Source organism: Acipenser ruthenus, chromosome 29, assembly GCF_902713425.1.
Source record: "Acipenser ruthenus chromosome 29, fAciRut3.2 maternal haplotype, whole genome shotgun sequence".
Lineage (NCBI taxonomy): Eukaryota > Metazoa > Chordata > Actinopteri > Acipenseriformes > Acipenseridae > Acipenser > Acipenser ruthenus.
Genome location: NC_081217.1, coordinates 19,489,460 through 19,508,263, shown reverse-complemented (window position 1 = coordinate 19,508,263; position 18,804 = coordinate 19,489,460). Strand labels below are relative to the sequence as shown.

Sequence of the window (18,804 nt, the reverse complement as noted above, 5' to 3'; positions counted from 1 at the left end):
CATCTCCACAGTACCCCTTGTGGCCAGTGATGTGTACTGACGGACAGGCAAATATCGAAGTCTGCAAACCTTGCTGAAGAATCGGTCTCCCATTCAAATATAACATTTCATCACCCACACGTGCATGCTCTGCTACAAATGATACCGCCCAGGATGCAAATCACAGGGTGTTTTTGTTATTTTATTTGTTTTTCTATAAAGATAACATTTTTTCAACAATGTGGCAACAGTTTCTTTTTATCAGCCAGTACTGCTTTTCATTGAATTCTACGGTGAGCAGGGATGTGCAGTTCAGCCACTAGAGGGGGCCAATCACACACAATCCTCTGCAGTGTCTGAGCTATGCCTTAGAGTTAAACAATGTACATCTTTATTCCCCACGACTGCTGCTTTATAGCTTTCCCCCCTGACGCAATGGATCAGCAGAGAAAAGAGGTACTACACAAGCATAGGCGACTGTACTGAAAGAGTGGGCCTCAGCGTCTTTGTTTCATACCATTTGAAACAATAAAACAATCGCAGCACTTGTACTCAGAAATGCCTGGAACAAATGAGTGCAAGGTCTACAGAAAATGATCTCATCGGTTTTATGAATTACAACATTGCAACTTTCACTAGGACAGAGTTCCCTGATCTAGGCTAAGGTGTATGACACATGTCCGAGCCTTATTTATTCATCACTGGTGTGCACAGCTTCAGTATTGTTAAGTATCACATCTCAAAATATTATTACTTCTTGTTTGTTTACAACCTCCTGCGTGCTCTGCTTTACACAAACGCTGGCCTTGTTGATGGGCCAGTTTGTTTGCAACAAAGGTTTAGCTGAAAGAGGCAAGCTTCCTAGAAACCTGCTAGTAACTGGTTTCAATGATTATATATATATATATATATATATATAAAACCATATTTACATACTATTTTATAGTCTCTGTATTTCTAAATTGCAACAATGAAACATCTTAAAATACAACAATGCAAACATAATACTTTTACCACTTTTTAATTTATGAAATACTAGAAATGAACATGAACAGCTATCAGTACAACAGAAGTGCCAAAGGGTCCCAGCTACAACTCTGTGCAATTGGTCCTGTAGTATGATACAATGTAGTAACATCCACTTACACATAGGTGGCAGTATGCCCGCAGATAAAAAAAATAGAATTAATGATCGCTATAGATACACTTTGTACAGAGAATGGATAAAAATATAGTACATTTCAAAAATAATTGATACATTTTGCATTTATACATTTGTATATATACACAGACTATTTACCTCTGAAGTCCTGTAGTAACTAAACAGCTAATTAGAGCTTCACACCACGTACGATTTCAAATAAACTGGTTTTGTACTGCGGTTTATAATCAGTGAAATATAATGGTATCAGCTGCAGTTCATTTGTTTCTATATAACAACACAACACTGGGAATCTGGGAAGGTGCTGGACTGGCATCATCAGTCCTCTGTTTCACATCCCATTCCCATTCTTGGCTTACAGGACTGCAGCTGATAGCCAGTCTCCCTCCTCTCGGTCTCAGCAGGAGATGATCAGGGAGTTGGTGCTGCTGCATGGCTGCTCGGTGCCAGCCTGCCCGGCTGGTTCTGCTGCCAGTAGCTCAGAGGATAGGAGCTGCTGAGAGAGGGTATCGAGCACTTCAGGGGAGTGGGATGGACCTGGAGAAAGAGAGACAGGATGAGATGTTACCAAAGGGATAGCCAATGTGAAGCTCTGCTAGTCATATCATGGCTGGGAGATAACATGCTGATGAATGTTTGTCTGACTGTTTCTTCTAAGGTCGAACCTGCTACCTCTCCGTTTCGGAGGTTTTAGGTGATGGGATACAGGCACTTAACTGCATGCACAAACTGCTCAGACACTTTAGGAAATGAACTGCTTTCTGAAATTGCTTGGTCCTGGACTTTGAGTTACTTATCCCAGTAAAAAAAGGGATGTGCTTGTGGCTTAGAGCCTTACCATGGCCAGCTTTGCTGCAGAGATCAAGTGTGTCCATAAGGATCTTCCCCAGAGCCCTGCGAGAAATATTCTGCAAGAGAGATTCTGCATTAAACAGACAGTATATCAAGAGATAAAAGAATAACGCAATTGCAATATACTAGGAAAGGAGTGGACTGCTGATTTTAAAGAGCAGCGTGTGTTTGGAGTGGACTGCTGATTTTAAAGAGCAGCGTGTGTTTGGAGTGGACTGCTGATTTTAACGAGCAGCGTGTGTTTGGAGTGGACTGCTGATTTTAAAGAGCAGCGTGTGTTTGGAGTGGACTGCTGATTTTAAAGAGCAGCGTGTGTTTGGAGTGGACTGCTGATTTTAAAGAGCAGCGTGTGTTTGGAGTGGACTGCTGATTTTAAAGAGCAGCATGTGTTTGGAGTGGACTGCTGATTTTAAAGAGCAGCGTGTGTTTGGAGTGGACTGCTGATTTTAAAGAGCAGCGTGTGTTTGGAGTGGACTGCTGATTTTAAAGAGCAGCGTGTGTTTGGAGTGGACTGCTGATTTTAAAGAGCAGCGTGTGTTTGGAGTGGACTGCTGATTTTAAAGAGCAGCGTGTGTTTGGAGTGGACTGCTGATTTTAAAGAGCAGCGTGTGTCTGGAGTGGACTGCTGATTTTAAAGAGCAGCGTGTGTTTGGAGAGGACGGCTGATTTTAAAGAGCAGCGTGTGTTTGGAGTGGACTGCTGATTTTAAAGAGCAGCGTGTGTTTGGAGTGGACTGCTGATTTTAAAGAGCAGCGTGTGTTTGGAGAGGACGGCTGATTTTAAAGAGCAGCGTGTGTTTGGAGTGGACTGCTGATTTTAAAGAGCAGCGTGTGTTTGGAGTGGACTGCTGATTTTAAAGAGCAGTGTGTGTTTGGAGTGGACTGCTGATTTTAAAGAGCAGTGTGTGTTTGGAGTGGTTACCTGCGCTCGCAGCTGCAGCAGCAGTGTCAGTGCATCAGCCAGCTTCTCCTCCAGCAGAGAGAGACGCACGCGCTCCGTCTCAACCATCTGGAGCTCCATCCGCAGCACCTCCGCTTCCTCCTCCTGCAGCTGCAGATCCTTCCCAGTCGAGCACAGCAGCTGAGAGAGAGAGAGAGAAAGAGAGAGAGAGAGAGAGAGAGAGAGATATTAATACAGGACTGGAAGCCAGGGTCACATTACACAAGCCTCACTAACATCGCAGTCTATCAGCTCCAGGTCTCACCTTTTCCAACTCGCTCTCGGAACTCCTCCCCTGATCCTCGAGACGGGTGTGACATCGCCGACTCCACCCCTTGAGCTCTGATGCCATGGCGACACAGGCCGATGCGTTGCCGTGGAAACAGGCCTGGGTGATGAGCAGCTGACGTGCAGCACTACTCTGACAGCTGTGGAAACAACAACAACAACAGGGCGTTTAGAGACGGAGCTGCGAACAGGGTGTTGATGGCTAGCGGCAGGTGGATCGGGAGATCTGTTTTTTCAGAGGCCGCTACCAATGGTTTGTCACAAATTCAAGTGTAGGTTACATTGCCCATATGAACATACCATAAGGCCAAGCCAGAGGCAGGCAAACTCCTCTGGAAACTTAAGCAACAACACCAGAACGGACTCGATTTGAGCAACTAGGGTGAAATTGCTTGAAAATGTCACTGCCACAAAATTTGCACAAAAGCTCTTGAAACATCTACTGCTGAAGCATCCAGTTTTAGGCAGCATTTTCCTCGCATTCAAAGTTCAGGCAATTCAATCTAAACAGTCTCGATTTCTGCAACTTGGGAAAAAATGCTTGAGAAGTTCACCAGCGAGTTGCTTCAGTTTGTTGAAGGAAACAGCTGGGACTGTCCATGCTCCCAAGTGCTCTGTTGTTTTAAACATGAACAGCAATATCTTAGTGGAATCGGTTCTATAGTGCTCTCTGGCTAAGCAAGCGCCTGGCTGTCAGTTTACCAGCCCTCAGGTGTGTACAGCATGAACCCCACTCTCTGGAATGAGTCCTTGTTTACTGCTGTGCGAATCAGCGTTTAAGAAACAAGAATTAACAGTAATTATACAGCTACCAAATGGCTAATGACCTGCAGTAGTCTTGCTTCCTTCTGTTGCCTGGAAGCAGTTACCAACCCAGAGCTAACCAGCTTCTTCCATTTCAGATCCTTTGTTGTCTCTGCTTTGCATGTACGTACAGGACTGTGTTGTTACTAGAGGTAACAAAAACTGGGTTGTGTTTCTCTGAAACTGTCCGAGGTACAATTCCTGTATCTCTATTATATTAAATAATTTGCAATCGCAGTAACAATGCATCAGTCTATAAATATATAAAACTCCAGATTTATAATATGTTTGTTTTTGACTTGTCTGGAAAACAAAAATTCTGTGTTACAATTCCTGTCAAATAAACTGCAGTTACAGTATTTGGGCACTGGTGGCACTGTGTGCTATGTGAACTGCTCTCTCCAAATGTGCTCTAGTAAGCATTCCTATAGAAAGCACAACAAAGGCACTCACCCTCTCCCACAGCAGCTGAGCTGATTCAGCAGCCTCTTGACCTCCAGGAGACAGCACTGCCCCTCCTCGCTTCCTCTCTCCTCCTCCTCCTCGTCCGAGGCAGAGCGACCTTCCACTGCCCGCTGCAGACGCTCCTCCCCTGTGTGACCATGAAACCATTAGGAGACGCGGACACACCGGCATAGCAGCACACAGTCACACAGGGCTTCACGCATCAATAATAATTCAACATTAACATATTATTAGGAGTGAGTAAGGCATTGCAGCACTGTAATAAACACGTGGATGCACGGACACAGACAGACAAGCAGTCAGGGCTCACCCGCTCTCAAAGAGCTCTCGTCTCGGCCCGTAGGGGAGCGTCGATGCGAGGGGGGCGGGCTGCAGGAGTCGAGGGTCACGGCGGAGGTCACCTGCTCGTCCGGAGTCTCAGCTCTGCAGCTATGAGAAACAAACACAACTACAACGTGATCAATCTGCAGAGCGCCAGGGCATCGACCTTCCACACACAGCCCTGCATGAAACACAGGGGTTACAAAGGGCAGAGCATCAGAAACAGACACCTCCTGAGGCAGGAAGGCACAATGCAGATGATTCCAAACCTGCTTTGTAGCGGTGTGAATCTGTTAATCATTTAAAATGTATGCTGCCTGCGTACAGTAGAGATTGCAGGGAGGGAGTGTTAATCCTGAATCCACTGTCGCCCCCACAGGACTCTCTTGATGCTGAACCAGGCTGTGTGTGGCCAGGGGGAAGGGGGGGGGGGTGTTACTGTGCCCCACTGGGACAGAATTACCAGGAGAGAACTTTCCCGTCAGGTTGCTTAAAGCCAGGCCAGCATCAAGATAATCCGTCAATCAGAGCCCCTGTGAATCTCAACAAACATTAACTGGGTCTTTATGTCCTTAGATCTTTCTGCTTTCCTTCTTCACTTTCACTTTACACACAGGCAGGACCTCTCAATGCGTGAGAGAGGGACACACAGTATAAGAATGGTCAAACTGAAAAATGACAAATTCACAGTAACAAACTTATATAAGGGCATCGGAAGGATCAATCTGATTCCGGTTCTAAAGCAGCGTTGTGCTGTCAGGGTCTATTAAAGGGCACAGATAATTGGAGACAGTAAGCTCGTTAGTTAGGACTAATGAGTCCCTCCTGCCTCGCTACACGGCCCATGTGTCAATCTTCACCCCAGCGTGAGCTTGTGGGAGTGGAGGTGGAGGGGCTGCAGTGAGATACAGTGTTGCCACTCACCCAACTTTTGCCTGGTCAGTCTGGTTCAGACAGGAGCTCCTGGTTTTCAGGGACTGAAGTCAGCCAGCATGTTATATTGTATGTTTTATATACAGTGGATCACCCGAGTATAAAGGTCATGATAGCGAGCTACACTTTATTTAAAAGTTTTGTAGTCAATGATCTTAAATTGCATTTACAACGTGCAAATGAAGGTTTAGTTCTGCAACACAGCTAATCTAATGTAACAATGTAATGAAGCTGCACTCTAAATGAACTGCAATTGTGTGTTGTGCTGATTTAATACCCTGTAATGCCTCTTAATGCACTCTCACCGCGGCTGCAAACTGCATTCGTTTTTTACTAGTAAATCAACACAGGGGTAAATAGGGATCAAAATAAAAAGAAGAGCCTTGGATTTTTTTGTGTCCACCCCCCACCCCCCCACCCCCCCACCCCCCCACCCCCTGCTGGGTGTCCAGGTCCCCCAAAGAAAAGCAGCAATCCATCTGCTCAGTGGAGACCACAGCCAGACCAGCCTGCCTCCCCACCTGCAAACGCCCATTCAGCTAGCAGCCCCTCGAATAACAAGGGGAACTTTCACTCCTTCCGGAGCCTTTATCATTCCAGGGTACTGCGATTAGTACCGCCCTGTCCCTGCCACTGTGCACGCTGAAGAATGTTCCATCTATAGGGTACTGCACAGCTTTCCTGACACAAAGTCAATATCGCCAGCACAGAGAAAAGAGGCTTAATACTTGAAGGAATGTGCAATGGGTCAATGATAATTGGTCAGCAAGTCAAACCTTGAGAAAGAGGCTTGTAAGAGGAGGAAGCCATTGAGAAGGAACGCATTTGGTCACAAGGCTTAGAACAATGTTATTGAGCTAGAAACAGGAACTGACTGCCAGCATGCTGATAGGCATGCATCAGCTGGTGTATGGATGAATGCTGCTGCTGGTTAGTTAAAGGGGCCAGTGTGTATCAGAAACAGGCTCACCACTATCAGGAACAGACAACGCAGAGGTAAATTATTATATACAGATGTACACATGATTAGAAGCTGGCTGCCCTTGTTAGGAGATCAAGATTAGATTTGCTTTGGTTTTCAAGTTTGGGCTGATTTCTAGGAAGAATGATCCTCAGTTCTCTAGATGGTAATCTCTTAAATAATAGCAGGCCAGTGCTATGTAATTAACTCGACCTGAACGTTTCCTTATCCGTTTAAGACAATTCTTCCCTCCCCTCCCTCTCCCTCTCCCTCTCAACAATGCAGTTTTGTAACATTACGTAGTTTGATGATGCAAATGGCACTGTCCCTCAGACCTGAAGACTGATTACAGTTCACCAGGTAAAACAACATTAAAATCCCTCCTCTTCTTCAAAGCAGTGCCCTTGGCTCCTCAGTGAGATCTTTAATTACATCCACAAACAAAGCAAACAGCACATCTGTTTAACATCTCATCAGGCAGGCTGCACTTTCAGCCACACATGTCTGCACCAGGTGGCTGTGGGAAACACTGGCTATTAAAACTGCTTGTCGGTCTGTGAGCTGTAGGGTCGTGGCCACATAAAAAACATTTTAAGCCAGGAAAAAGGAGTAGATGCAACTGAGGTGCCTGCAAGTGCTCTAAAATGTTGAGTATGAGTATTACACTTACCTGTAGCCTTGCAGCTCAGCCTCCAGCTCCTGGATCCTCTCTTGCAAGCAGGGCACCAGCCTGGCTGTCCCCTGGATCTCCCTGACTTTCTCAAGCCCGTTGACCAGAGCTGCCCTGGCATCTTCAGCCTTCCTCTTGATCTCCGCATTCTCCCGCTGCAGCCGAGACACCGCCTCCTCCAGCTGCTGGATCTCCTGATTGGCTGCCATCAGCTCCTCCTCCACCCTCTGGTTGAACCGCATGGCTTCCTCGAGCTGACCGTCCCGCGAGGCTCTGATCAGCTCCAGCTCTTTCAGGAGGGCCCTGGTGCCCCGGCAGCACTCCCCCTTGTGGTGGTGAGCCACCCTGCAGGCTGGCACCTCGACTGGCTTCTGCTTGCTTGTGCCATGTGGCTCAGCAGCTCTTTCTCTCCGCACTGCAACTTCTAGGGCCAGGCAGCGGGCATCACTCCCCTGCAGGGCTGACCTCAGATCCTCCACCAGCTCCCGCAGGCTGGCATTCTCCATTTCCAGGCGGCACTGTACTGCCCCCTGCTGGCTGGAGTCTGGAATGGCAAGTTAAAAAATAAAACCCTGATCAAAAGGATTCTAAATGCCCAACTTTCCCCTTCCCTACAAGTCCCCGTCCCCCCCAAACAAGAATCTGGGAACATGCAGATGGAGGCCAGGAAAGCCTTACAATGATCAGAACTGAACTTGAACTTGAAATTGCAAGATTTCAATGCATTTGTGATGTGCAAAACCAAATGGGTACAGATTGTACAGCTGATGAAAACATAATTTTGCTGGAGTAAAAATCTGTGATGTCCCTGTAATCCTAAACCAAGAGGTGGTATGAAACTGAATAGAGGGGCTCAATCCGTCAGTTTGGCAATCAATCAATTAGTCACTTTTATACAGTGCCTTTCAATTTATTTAACTTTTAGGTAACCAGGAGGTCCCATTAACACTGAAATGCAATTTTGTCGTTAAGCTTGTAAGGGAGCAGGGCTGAAAGTGTAAAAGGTTTTAACCGTAACCTAACCCACTGCAAAAACAGAACATGCACCCTTACCCAAATTAGCCTGCTAAGGTGTCTGCTAGAGATTGTTTCTGTATTAATAATAATAATAATAATAATAATAATAATAATAATAATAATAATAATCTGCTTCATCTCCACACTCACCGTGGCTGTGGTGGAGTTTATCCAGTTTCAAGATCGACCCAGATTTCTGACATGTCCTTTTGCTCAACGGTCGGTCCTTGGAGAGGTCGAAACTGACACATTTCCTCCGTCGCACCCGCGGCCAGCGAAGTCTAATCTCTCGCTCTACGTGTTCTGTCTCCGCCGCGAGAGGTAGGCGAGTCTCAGTTTGAGACCCCACAGAGCGGAGGCAGAAATGCCCACAGAGCCTGGAGTGAAACTCCCTGAAGCCAAGCTCCCGGGGCAGTCCGGAGCAGAGCCCCCTCGCCTCATTCCCTTCTGCCTCCTCTTCTTCCAGGTGCTCGAGTAACCCCAAAACCGAGCATAAGAGTTTGAAGTCCTGGTCGGAGATGAGATCGTCTCCGCTGTAATAGGCCAGGTGATGGAATATTTCCTGGAGGTACTGGTCGACTCCGGTGGCTAGGACTACAATCTCATTATCCACGCCGGGATCCGGTTTGTAGTGGTGCGCCAAGGCGCTGCAGAGCCACTCGCTCCGGCGAGCTGGGCGCACGGAAGGGCTGGTAACGGGGACAGAAGGCATTCTTTATGGATGCGTAAAAGTACTTTGGCATTAGCAGTGAACAGTTAATACATGACAGAAGTATTATACCACCGTGACTTAACTAATTATAACCATGTGGCATTAATGAAGATAATAAAATGCGTATTTATAACTATATATCTTTTTTTTAATAAGTTTTTTTTAAGTTTTTTATAGTTAAAATAAATAGTTCATGCAGTTTAAAATATATATTATTTTGCGCATTTATATCAAAATCCAATTAAAAAAAAAACTTTTTAGCAATCGAACTTTTTACAGTTTGGAAAAAAATAAAAACACTTTTTTTATCGAATGTCCAGAAATACCAGTAGGCCTATTAAAACAATGCTTGTAAATAATAGATTTTTAAGCACGCGGCTGAATCTTTTTTTCCCCAAAATGTAGTCCAATCCCCGAGCTGTCAGATGTTGTATTTCCAAAACCTCTCTCTCTCTCTCTCTCTTACACACACATACACGCGCGCTCCACTACTGAGCAACAAGCGAGAGAAAGGGAAGCTTTTAATTTAATATGGGGGCCCCTGTTCACAACACCGCTCCCACCCACAGTTTCTGCTCGGGGTGTTGTCATAGAGCGGGGATTAGGGTTTAAACAGCGTCTGGAAGACAGTAAACTGATGAGCTTCGGGTCCTAGCGCCGTAAAGTTTAAGAGCGAAACCTCGTCCGAGTGTTTTAACTGCGCAAATTACAAATGAGGAAAATGAATAGCAAATGAGAAAGTGGTATAATTGGGACGGGGGGGGGTTGCAAGTCTGTAGCTGAACAAAAATAAATGTAGTACATCTTTAATGTTGTGTTCCTGATGGAGAGAAAGACAATCCCATTGATGAATATGTATTTTTTATTTTGATTACACAAAGCATGTGCATCCAGCTCCCATGCTTCTTCTATCGAGTCAGCTTTCATTGGCCAATGGCGATGAAAACAAACTGGAATGTAAATTTACATTCTAATGACTTTAAGAGCAAAGAACCACGTTTTGATACCAAATCAAATGTAGTAAGAATAATATACAGCGGTCCTGTCTGGTCCTAGGTGTTAACATACAGGTAGACTGTCTTCGTCCTAGTGATCTGGTCACAGATGCACACTATACTGTAAACCCGGCTGTCTGCGCCTGAGCCCACCCTTCAAATCCCACTCCTGGTCCTGGGGACCCCATGCATCTTCTGGTTTTCATTCCAACTGAGCTCTCAATTACTTAACTAAAGGATGAATTGAACTAATCATTTGCTTAATTAGTAACTTGAACTCTGTAGCTGAGAACAATTTAAAAAGCCTAATTAAGCAAATGATTAGTTCAATTAAGGGTCTAGTTAAGTAATTGAGAGCTGAGTTGTTATGAAAATCAGAAGACCCTGTAGCGCTCCATGAACCAGGGTTGGAGATCCCTGCTATACAGGATAAACTATTTGTTTAGAGCATTTTACAGCGCTGGGTACTCGCCCTGGGTTGCAATAACCGCTTTCCTGGGTTATCCTGTGATTACCTGTTAAATAAATGATTGATGCAAGCCAAGGGGACTGTGCCACGACCCCCATTTTTTGTGATTCGAACCAGTAGAAATTCTATTACTACTGCAGCGGACTTAATTGCAAAGTTGTGTGAGTGTTTTATTTATTTATTTATTTATTTTTTGTTTAAGCATGTACAGTTGTGACGGAAATAACTCATTCCACTCATTACAGTCTAATCGACTTGAGCAAACACGACTGGCGCAAAGCGAAACACGCCTTTCTATTCATAATAAAAGGAGAACCTACCTGTTTATTTAACACTAAAATATGACTGTAATCACACACAGACAATAGAGTCTTGTCTCGGTCGGCGGTTTAACTGTAATAAAACATGTTACATTGTCCTTCACTGTTTTTTGATCGAAGCCGCTTATTGAGGTTATTCATTCAACCGCATGCTGTGTCAAATTCAGTCCACAGGTATTGGTAGACCAAAACCCATTTAATAATAGTTATTCAATTTAATAATAGTTATTATTTCTAAAGTATCGGGCGAAATATAAATGAATATGTAGGCTATTTATTTATTTTGCAGATCAACACATTCATTTCAAACAAACAAACACAAAATAACCTCCCTCTATTTATTTATGTCGTGTAAATAAAGATCAGACCATTGACGACTTGCAAAGGCGTTTTTAAATGCTTTATTAACCCTTCGATTAACACAACCCTCTTACCGTTTTTGCAAATGAAGAGCACTCGGTATTGTTATTGCTGTTTAAGAAGTTGTAGAAACAAAGGGCACTATTAGAACCCTAAACACAGCCAAGACAGACATGGAAATGCGGGGGGCACGGCGCGTTTATCTGGGAGGCAGCTACTGGCATAGACGAGTGGATGCGATCAAGAGATACCAGTCTTGAGCAGGTAATGGATCTCCAGCGTTCATTAAAGAGATCACCGCTCCGTCGCTCTCTTTGCTGTGTCAACCAGTGTTTTCTGCCTCTATTCCTGTAATATTTCTGCCACACAGGATCAATGTTTTATGAATGCTGCAGTAATTTTAAATACTACAATAATGTGCAATATAGGGCAGCAATACTGTAAGGTGCAAAGTTATATGGGGTTTATATCAATCTAAATTACAGTGGCCCCGCAATTAACTTTTTCTTTTAACACATGACTGAACACTTTGTTTTAGTAGTTAAATGCAGACGGCTATAGATTGCAAGTGCTGGGTCACTAGTCGAAAGCGCCCAAAACAAATCCAGATCCTAAAAGCCTACTTTGACGCATGAAAAACTTAGATTGTCTTTTTTCTATTCCCCTTTCTTCTTTTATCTTTCGTAACATAGCTCCACAGCACTGTTTATACAAGTGTTTAATCAAAGTACCCTTCAATTTGGAATTCGCCTGCACCCATTCCGAGCAGCGAGAGGGGACGTGAGTCACCCAGTCAAAGAGCTAGAGTGGGTGATTAAGAACTACCTGACTGAATCACACACGGGAGACACTTAATACCTTCCGGAAAATAAAACACACAGAAAACAGGGCACCTGGAGCTTGTGTCTGCTCTCCTCGCCCCCTCGACACATCTCCTGACAATGGAGAAGCCAGGGATTCCAACAAGCAGTGTCATTAAAACTTGCTGGCCGCTTGAAGGGTTCGTGTGTCACCGCTGGCGGGGTGTGTTAGGGTTAGGGTTAGGAAGGAAGGAGGGATTCCATTTCAGGTCAGATCACGGGATTGAAAACCTCGGACCGGATGGTTCTGTTTTTTAAGGTGCAGGATTTAACTTGGATTTAACTTGCACTTTAGAGCACATGTCTGATTAGAAGCGATATGCAAACACCAAAATGCATCTTTCCTTTATTATTAACAAAGGCAATCAACTTCACTTTAACACTCTAGCACGCCTTGCTTTCTGCAGAGGAGCTCTTGTTGCAGATAGAGCCTCATTTAAAGGGTACATAAGGACATTTATTATTTTATTGCGTTACATGTTCCCATGTGTTGCTACAACTGTTTACATAAGGTGTGTGTATTTTAATTTCTTAAAATTTTGACCACTTTTTTAAACTTTTAAATTGCAGCCCTTGCCTCAAGATGGCTTCACATGTACCTGCATGGACCTCTCAGAACTACATTTCCCATCCTCCTCCTGCTCACTGGTAAATCTATCTCAGTTACATATGTGAGCAGGAGTATGATGGGAAATGTAGTTCTGAGAGGTCCATGCAGGTACATGTGAAGCCATCTTGAGGCAGGAAATGCAATTTAAAAGTTTACGTAAACAGATGATTAATAACAACTGGGAACATGTAACACAATAAAATAAAAAGGTCCTCATGTCCCCTTGAACACACTGCCCTTTAGATTAAGATTTCTGGAAACCATTATAAACCGCTAGTGCAGTGGTGTCAATTGGGCATTGTGAATTTGTACAGCGGGTCCAGAGTCTCCTTTCTCACCTGCCTTCCTTCTGCTCCTTCACAGGCAGCACAGTGTGAAAAACAAGCCCCCAGGCATTGTCACAGATTAGATTATCTTTCCCCTGTGCTGGCATTGTGTAATGTGCCCTCATTCAGCACTCAAACACAGGACCTATTGTACTATTGCAGTGAAGAACACTAAATACTGAATAGAGCCGCACCACTCACACACACACACACACACACACCAGCATAGACTTTAAAATTCTAGGTATCAAACATTTTATTTTATAACACATTTTCAACAAGACTTTAAACCAAATACGTTATTTATAGAAATACAGTATATTTTCAATAGAAGCTATCTCCCAAACAGTTTCAGTATGTCAGTCTGTGACCGGCTTTTGATCACAATGACCTTGGCTTACTGGAGTGAAATGCATCACATCTCATTCCCAATCCACTGAGCCCTCAGCCCCCAGCCCCCAGCTCAGATCAGAGTCACACTGACAGAAGGAGCAGGCAACGCAGAATCTGTTTTTATAGAGAGGATAATCCCAGCGCAGGGTCCACGTGGTGCCCACACCATATGTCTCTACAGGGGTCTTCAACACCCCTGCTAAATTTATGGCACCATGCTGGACGCCAGCAGCTGCTGTTTTATGAGGTCCTTGCACAACCTTTGACCTGCAGAGCGGGACTGGCCAGTGTCAGCTGCTCTGTGAAATAATTGCCGTGTTGGAAACTCTAGTCCCAAGTCTCATCTTCCCAGTTCCCATTTCACAACTCTGGGATTCCCTTGAGAATCACGTCCCCTTTGCAAGGATGTCCCTGAGGAGCAGGCAGCAACCTGAGAGTTCCAGGGAGTTCCTAATAAAGTGGCCACACTTGCAGAACTTAGCAAAGAACCGACCTAAATCTGATCAATAAAGCTTTCTCATCATACTACCCGAATTCAGTGTTTGCATTGCTGAGCACATACATTAGCCCTACATTTATGTTGAGAATTTGGCAGACTGACGTGAAACGTAATGCTTGTGTAGATAATCAGTCCTGTGAAATATCAAACATGGACAATGTTCTGTGAATATGTCCTGATGAAAGAATGATCATTGTCTCTTTGGGATAGTTGTTGTGCCTTAAAAAAGCGGGACACGGTGATTCAGAGGGTGATACTGCCTCTTTAAAAATGATATGGTTCTATCCATTTATGCCTGACAGACTACACCTGCCTGAGATGAATGGTTTTTCTGCAGCAGCATTGGAATGACTCCATATACGCACCAACGCCACCTGGTGGTCATCATTGTGTTTCTGTCTTGAATAGGTCTCCACAGTGTAATACTTGACTTCAGGACTGTCTGCAGGCAGATGCCCCAATACACTTTCATAACAAGGCATTTGTCATTCTTTTTTAAATGCATCTTTCAGCAGCTTTAAGTTTGGGCCATCTGCGTTCCTGGACATGCTATTGTTTAATACAAATAAGACCAGAGCTTGTTTCTCCCTCCCTGTTTTTAACAGCAGTCTGTTTCATCTCAGCAGCCTGCAGGCCGGGGAGTGTGTTGTGTTTGTCTACCCGCCTCGCTGTGCACATGCCCCCCACCCTATAAATCTGTCTCCTCCCCTTAACCCTAGCCCATCCAGGGACAATGGTGCTGCCCTTGGCTTGATTTACAGGGGAAAGACGTTTATATTCTCGATCTGGTTTGTGGGCTTCACCAGCTGTAATCCCCCCCCCCCCTCAATCCCGCCATCCCCCCAGGCAGTTAAAAAGGTTTATTAAAACTTGGCTTAGCTCTTCAGCTCAGAAAGTGGAAGGGGTTGACTATTGAAACCCGGGACCATTGTGGAAGACCAATATAGACCAATAAGTCTGTCAATGGCCTTTTTCATACATTAATTCCTGTCATTTATTAGTTGACTTCCATTGTGTAGCAAATCAACATTAGTCAGCCTGTTGAAGGACTAAATAGTCTTCTATTGGAGCAAAACCACAGGAATGGTTAAGCACTATGGCAGCACTAAAAATATATAATAACATGGCATTTATTTTAAGATATCATGTATTGGGTGTTTTAAAGCTATTTCTCTAAACCTGCCTTTACAGATTTTGAACTTGCTTAGAGGATCCCAGAACCACTGACAATGACTGCAAATAAAACAGGAGTGTAAGAAAGCAACTAAAATGCTTTTGAAGAAAATCTGTGTACTGATGCCCTTTCACTGAGCAAAAGATTAGGAAATGGGGCCCACAGACATGCAGCCGGTGACTGACTCCAAAACTGAGCAAACTGGAGAGCACAAAGCAGACAGCTCCAGCGATGCGGCAGGGAGTGTGGAAGGCAGGTTTTTACAAGCTTGTCTGCATTACATCAGCAGGGCATGCATTTACTCAAGAGAAGTTTAAGCTAGCTCAGTGTGTTGCGCTTACAGGTATGGAAGTTCTGTGGATTTTATCCTGACCGAGTATCAAAACAATGTAAGCATGTTTAGTGGTAATAAAAATGTGCGGTAATCCACAGAATGGGTTTTGGATTTCCACAGGTATGTGTCTAAATCCAACTTCTGAAGAATCCCAGGATCGTCGACACTCCTCTGAGGCACTTTGGGGCTCATTGCGTGAACATGAGAACTCTGGGCTGTGTAAATGTGTACTGCTGATTAACCTGGTACAGTATAATCAAAGGGAATGAACAAGCCCAGGTTTGTTTGATCTGAATTTGCTCACACACAAACCCTCAAAACTCATTCACACACACGCATTCACACTCACTTACACTCACGCAGCTATGGACAAAAGTTTTGCATCACCTAGAATTTTAGGATTGAGACATCAACTTTTGGCCATAGCTGTATATATAAACACAAACAAGGGTACAAGTGGTTTGGGAATCTTAAACATCAAACGCTTTCACTATTAAAAAAATGGTCAATTCCCCAAATCCGGAATATTCTGCATGCCACCTTCATGGGTAACTGAGGCTGTGTTGTCCAGTGGTTAAAGAAAAGGGCTTGTAACCAGGAGGTCCCCTGTTCAAATCCCACCTCAGCCACTGACTCATTGTGTGACCCTGAGCAAGTCACTTAACCTCCTTGTGCTCTGTCTTTTGGGTGAGACGTAATTGTAAGTGACTCTGCGGCTGATGCATAGTTCACACACCCTAGTCTCTGTAAGTCGCCTTGGATAAAGGCGTCTGCTAAATAAACAAATAATAATAAGTTTGTGGGTAAGTATAGTATTTGTATTGGCATAAATGCTGTATTTTGAGTTTTGAAACGCAAGCACACTCAGTATTTACTTTCTGGTTGTTTGTATGGTAATGATCATTTTGTAACTTAATCTACAGATTCCGGGGTTACATTCAGCGATAATTTCTAGAGGCACTGTATTTATGTATTTGAAATTAAAGATTGTGTGTTTAGGGGGTCCTGTTGTGTGTAGAAGTTTGATCGACTAGCACTGTACACCAGGTCATTAAACAGTGATCTCTATCTTAACCCCATCTAACCCTTAGTCTAGATTTGATACCACTACACTAGATCTGATGACCCCCAAGCCCTCCACAATCTTAAAACAGTCTTTATGAGTCCCGCAAGACTAATTCATCCAAACGAACAGCCATCAAATCCTGCCATGCTCTCTTTCAAGTCACTTGATAGTCTGTTCTGAAGTTTAAGTGAGGCATTCCTGGCACACATTCCTCAGAGCACTAACCTTGTGGAAGTGAGGTATCGTCAGGGCACCTGTTTGTTTAGTGAAAGCTGCTCCCCTTGAAGAGAGAGAGAAAGCTTAACAAATCAGGGACCTCTAACCTTTTGAGAGTTGGGATATTGACGGCACACCACTGAGGGAGGTAAGCTGTGTAGCCAAGTATTTAGAGCTCAGAGACTGGGAGCAGTGTGGCTTAGTGTTTAGAGTTGAGAGAGGGAGTGTCAGTGTGGCTTAGTGGTTAGAGGTGAGGGACTAGGAGCAGTGGTGTAGTCTAGCCGGAACACAGTTCCGGTTCTATTTTTTATAGGCAGCTGAGACAACACCGTTCTGCCACTGACACACAGACAATAAAGCATTCTAAAAAAAGATGGAGAAAAGACAAAGTCTTTGTGGAAATGCCTGTACAAATTAAATACACGCATTACCTGTTGTATGTGTTGCTAGAAGTTCAGTATACAAATCAAATATGAATTCTTGTTTACGAACATCTATATTCCAGTGGCGTTCCGGTAACTTCAGATTTAGGACTGCACCACTGACTGGGAGGCAGTGTAGCCTGGTGGTTAGAGCTGAGAGACTGGGAAGCTGTGTGGCTTAATGGTAAGGGATTAGGAGGTAGTGATGCGTTATAGTTAGAACTGAGGAACTGTGGGTTGGTGATGAGGGCATGTATTGTAAACAGTGTAGCTAAAGCTTGTCCCTGCAGACATTATAAGAAAACAGCATTATCTGTCTCCCTCTTCAAGATTGAGATGCATTTATATGAAGAAACACTTTGAAAGGAATAGAGATCAAGCACCATTGTGTGGGAGGCAGGGGGCTGCTTTCTGTAAACGAGTTATCATTGCTGAGCATTCAGGTGTGATAGCAACCTAGTCCGACCTGTCTATGTGAAAGTCACAGCTCCTAAATATCCATGGATATCTGTGTTCAGCACATATAAAACAAAGTCTAGATTAGTATTTAACATATCCACACACAGCTTCAGAATAGATCACCCCCCTGAAATGATTTCAGTAAAATCCTCATGGAACGGGCAGCGTTGTGTGATGCACTCCCATTACAGATTCTGACCTCTGTTGCTGGGATGAGGTTAAAAGTTCATAACCATTTGATGTTACTGCAATAAATAAACCCTCCCTTTCTGTACAGATTAAGGTGCTTAAGATAGGAGCTAGAAGTATTTTAACTTATGTAATGTTCCTCAGTCATGCTCAGTTCAGCACAAAAATCGAATTCCTTAGTGACAGTTCGCATTTTTCCCGACAGTTTTTAGCATGTATCGGATTATTGACAGTCCAGTTTGTTTACGTTTCCAAAAGGTAGTAGCCTTTGCAGCAGTAGGGGGTTATAAATGGGATGTCCAAGCCCTACAGGAAGCAAAACAAGACATTAAATGGTTGGTTTCTTTTTTTCTAAAGGATTACAAATGAGAATCAGTAAACAGACGGCATAAATGGGGATGTGCATGGACTTGGACAATTAGATGGCTTGTTAAACTGGTTTGGTTTAGTTTTAAAAAAAAAAGTGAAGTGAGGCCCTTGCTTAGCTCTACCAAGGCAGCAACATGCCTAATATTTAAGCACAATGACATATTTATACTCAGCCCACCTACAAGCCCTTACATCCTGCCTCGCAGCTATAATTTCAGAGAGGCAGGGACAAGCTCAAACAGAGACCTTCTCTGATTAATTTGTTAGAAGAAAAAGAAAACGGTTTATCAAAGCGACTGCAAGTTTCCAGCGACTCTCCCCCTATCAGGCAACTGCAGCCACTCTGGGGGGCCTGAGATATGAATTACTAATAGTATTTTCAGTCTCCTTTGGCTTGGAAAAAAAGATAAAACAACTCTGCTTTGTTTAAAATTAAAATGCTCCCAGTCAAATAGATTCTGGTGGCATTGTAGGCATGGTTGAGTGAATGCATACTTCCAGCTAAACGTTTGGTTAACCTGTAAGCTTATAAGTTTGGTGTTCATGACTCTGAGGTTCTGTTGTAATATGAAGTGGGGCTGTCACCTGGAATAGAATATGCAGTATAAGAGGCACGAAGGGACACAGTAAAAGATCAGTA

At 44.0% G+C, this 18,804-nt stretch overlaps 1 protein-coding gene across 1 annotated transcript; it reads right to left on the bottom strand.

Moving 5' to 3' along the window:
• Positions 1-970: 970 nt before the first annotated feature.
• Positions 971-9,692, bottom strand: LOC117434048 (EF-hand and coiled-coil domain-containing protein 1-like). The gene is made up of 8 exons (XM_034056582.3): positions 8,542-9,692; positions 7,375-7,918; positions 4,800-4,918; positions 4,478-4,616; positions 3,198-3,360; positions 2,915-3,073; positions 1,980-2,049; positions 971-1,678 (listed from the first exon to the last, which is right to left on the bottom strand). The coding sequence occupies exons 1-8, from the start codon at positions 9,101-9,103 to the stop codon at positions 1,539-1,541; spliced, it is 1,896 nt and encodes a 631-aa protein (XP_033912473.2). The 5' UTR covers positions 9,104-9,692; the 3' UTR covers positions 971-1,538.
• Positions 9,693-18,804: the final 9,112 nt, after the last annotated feature.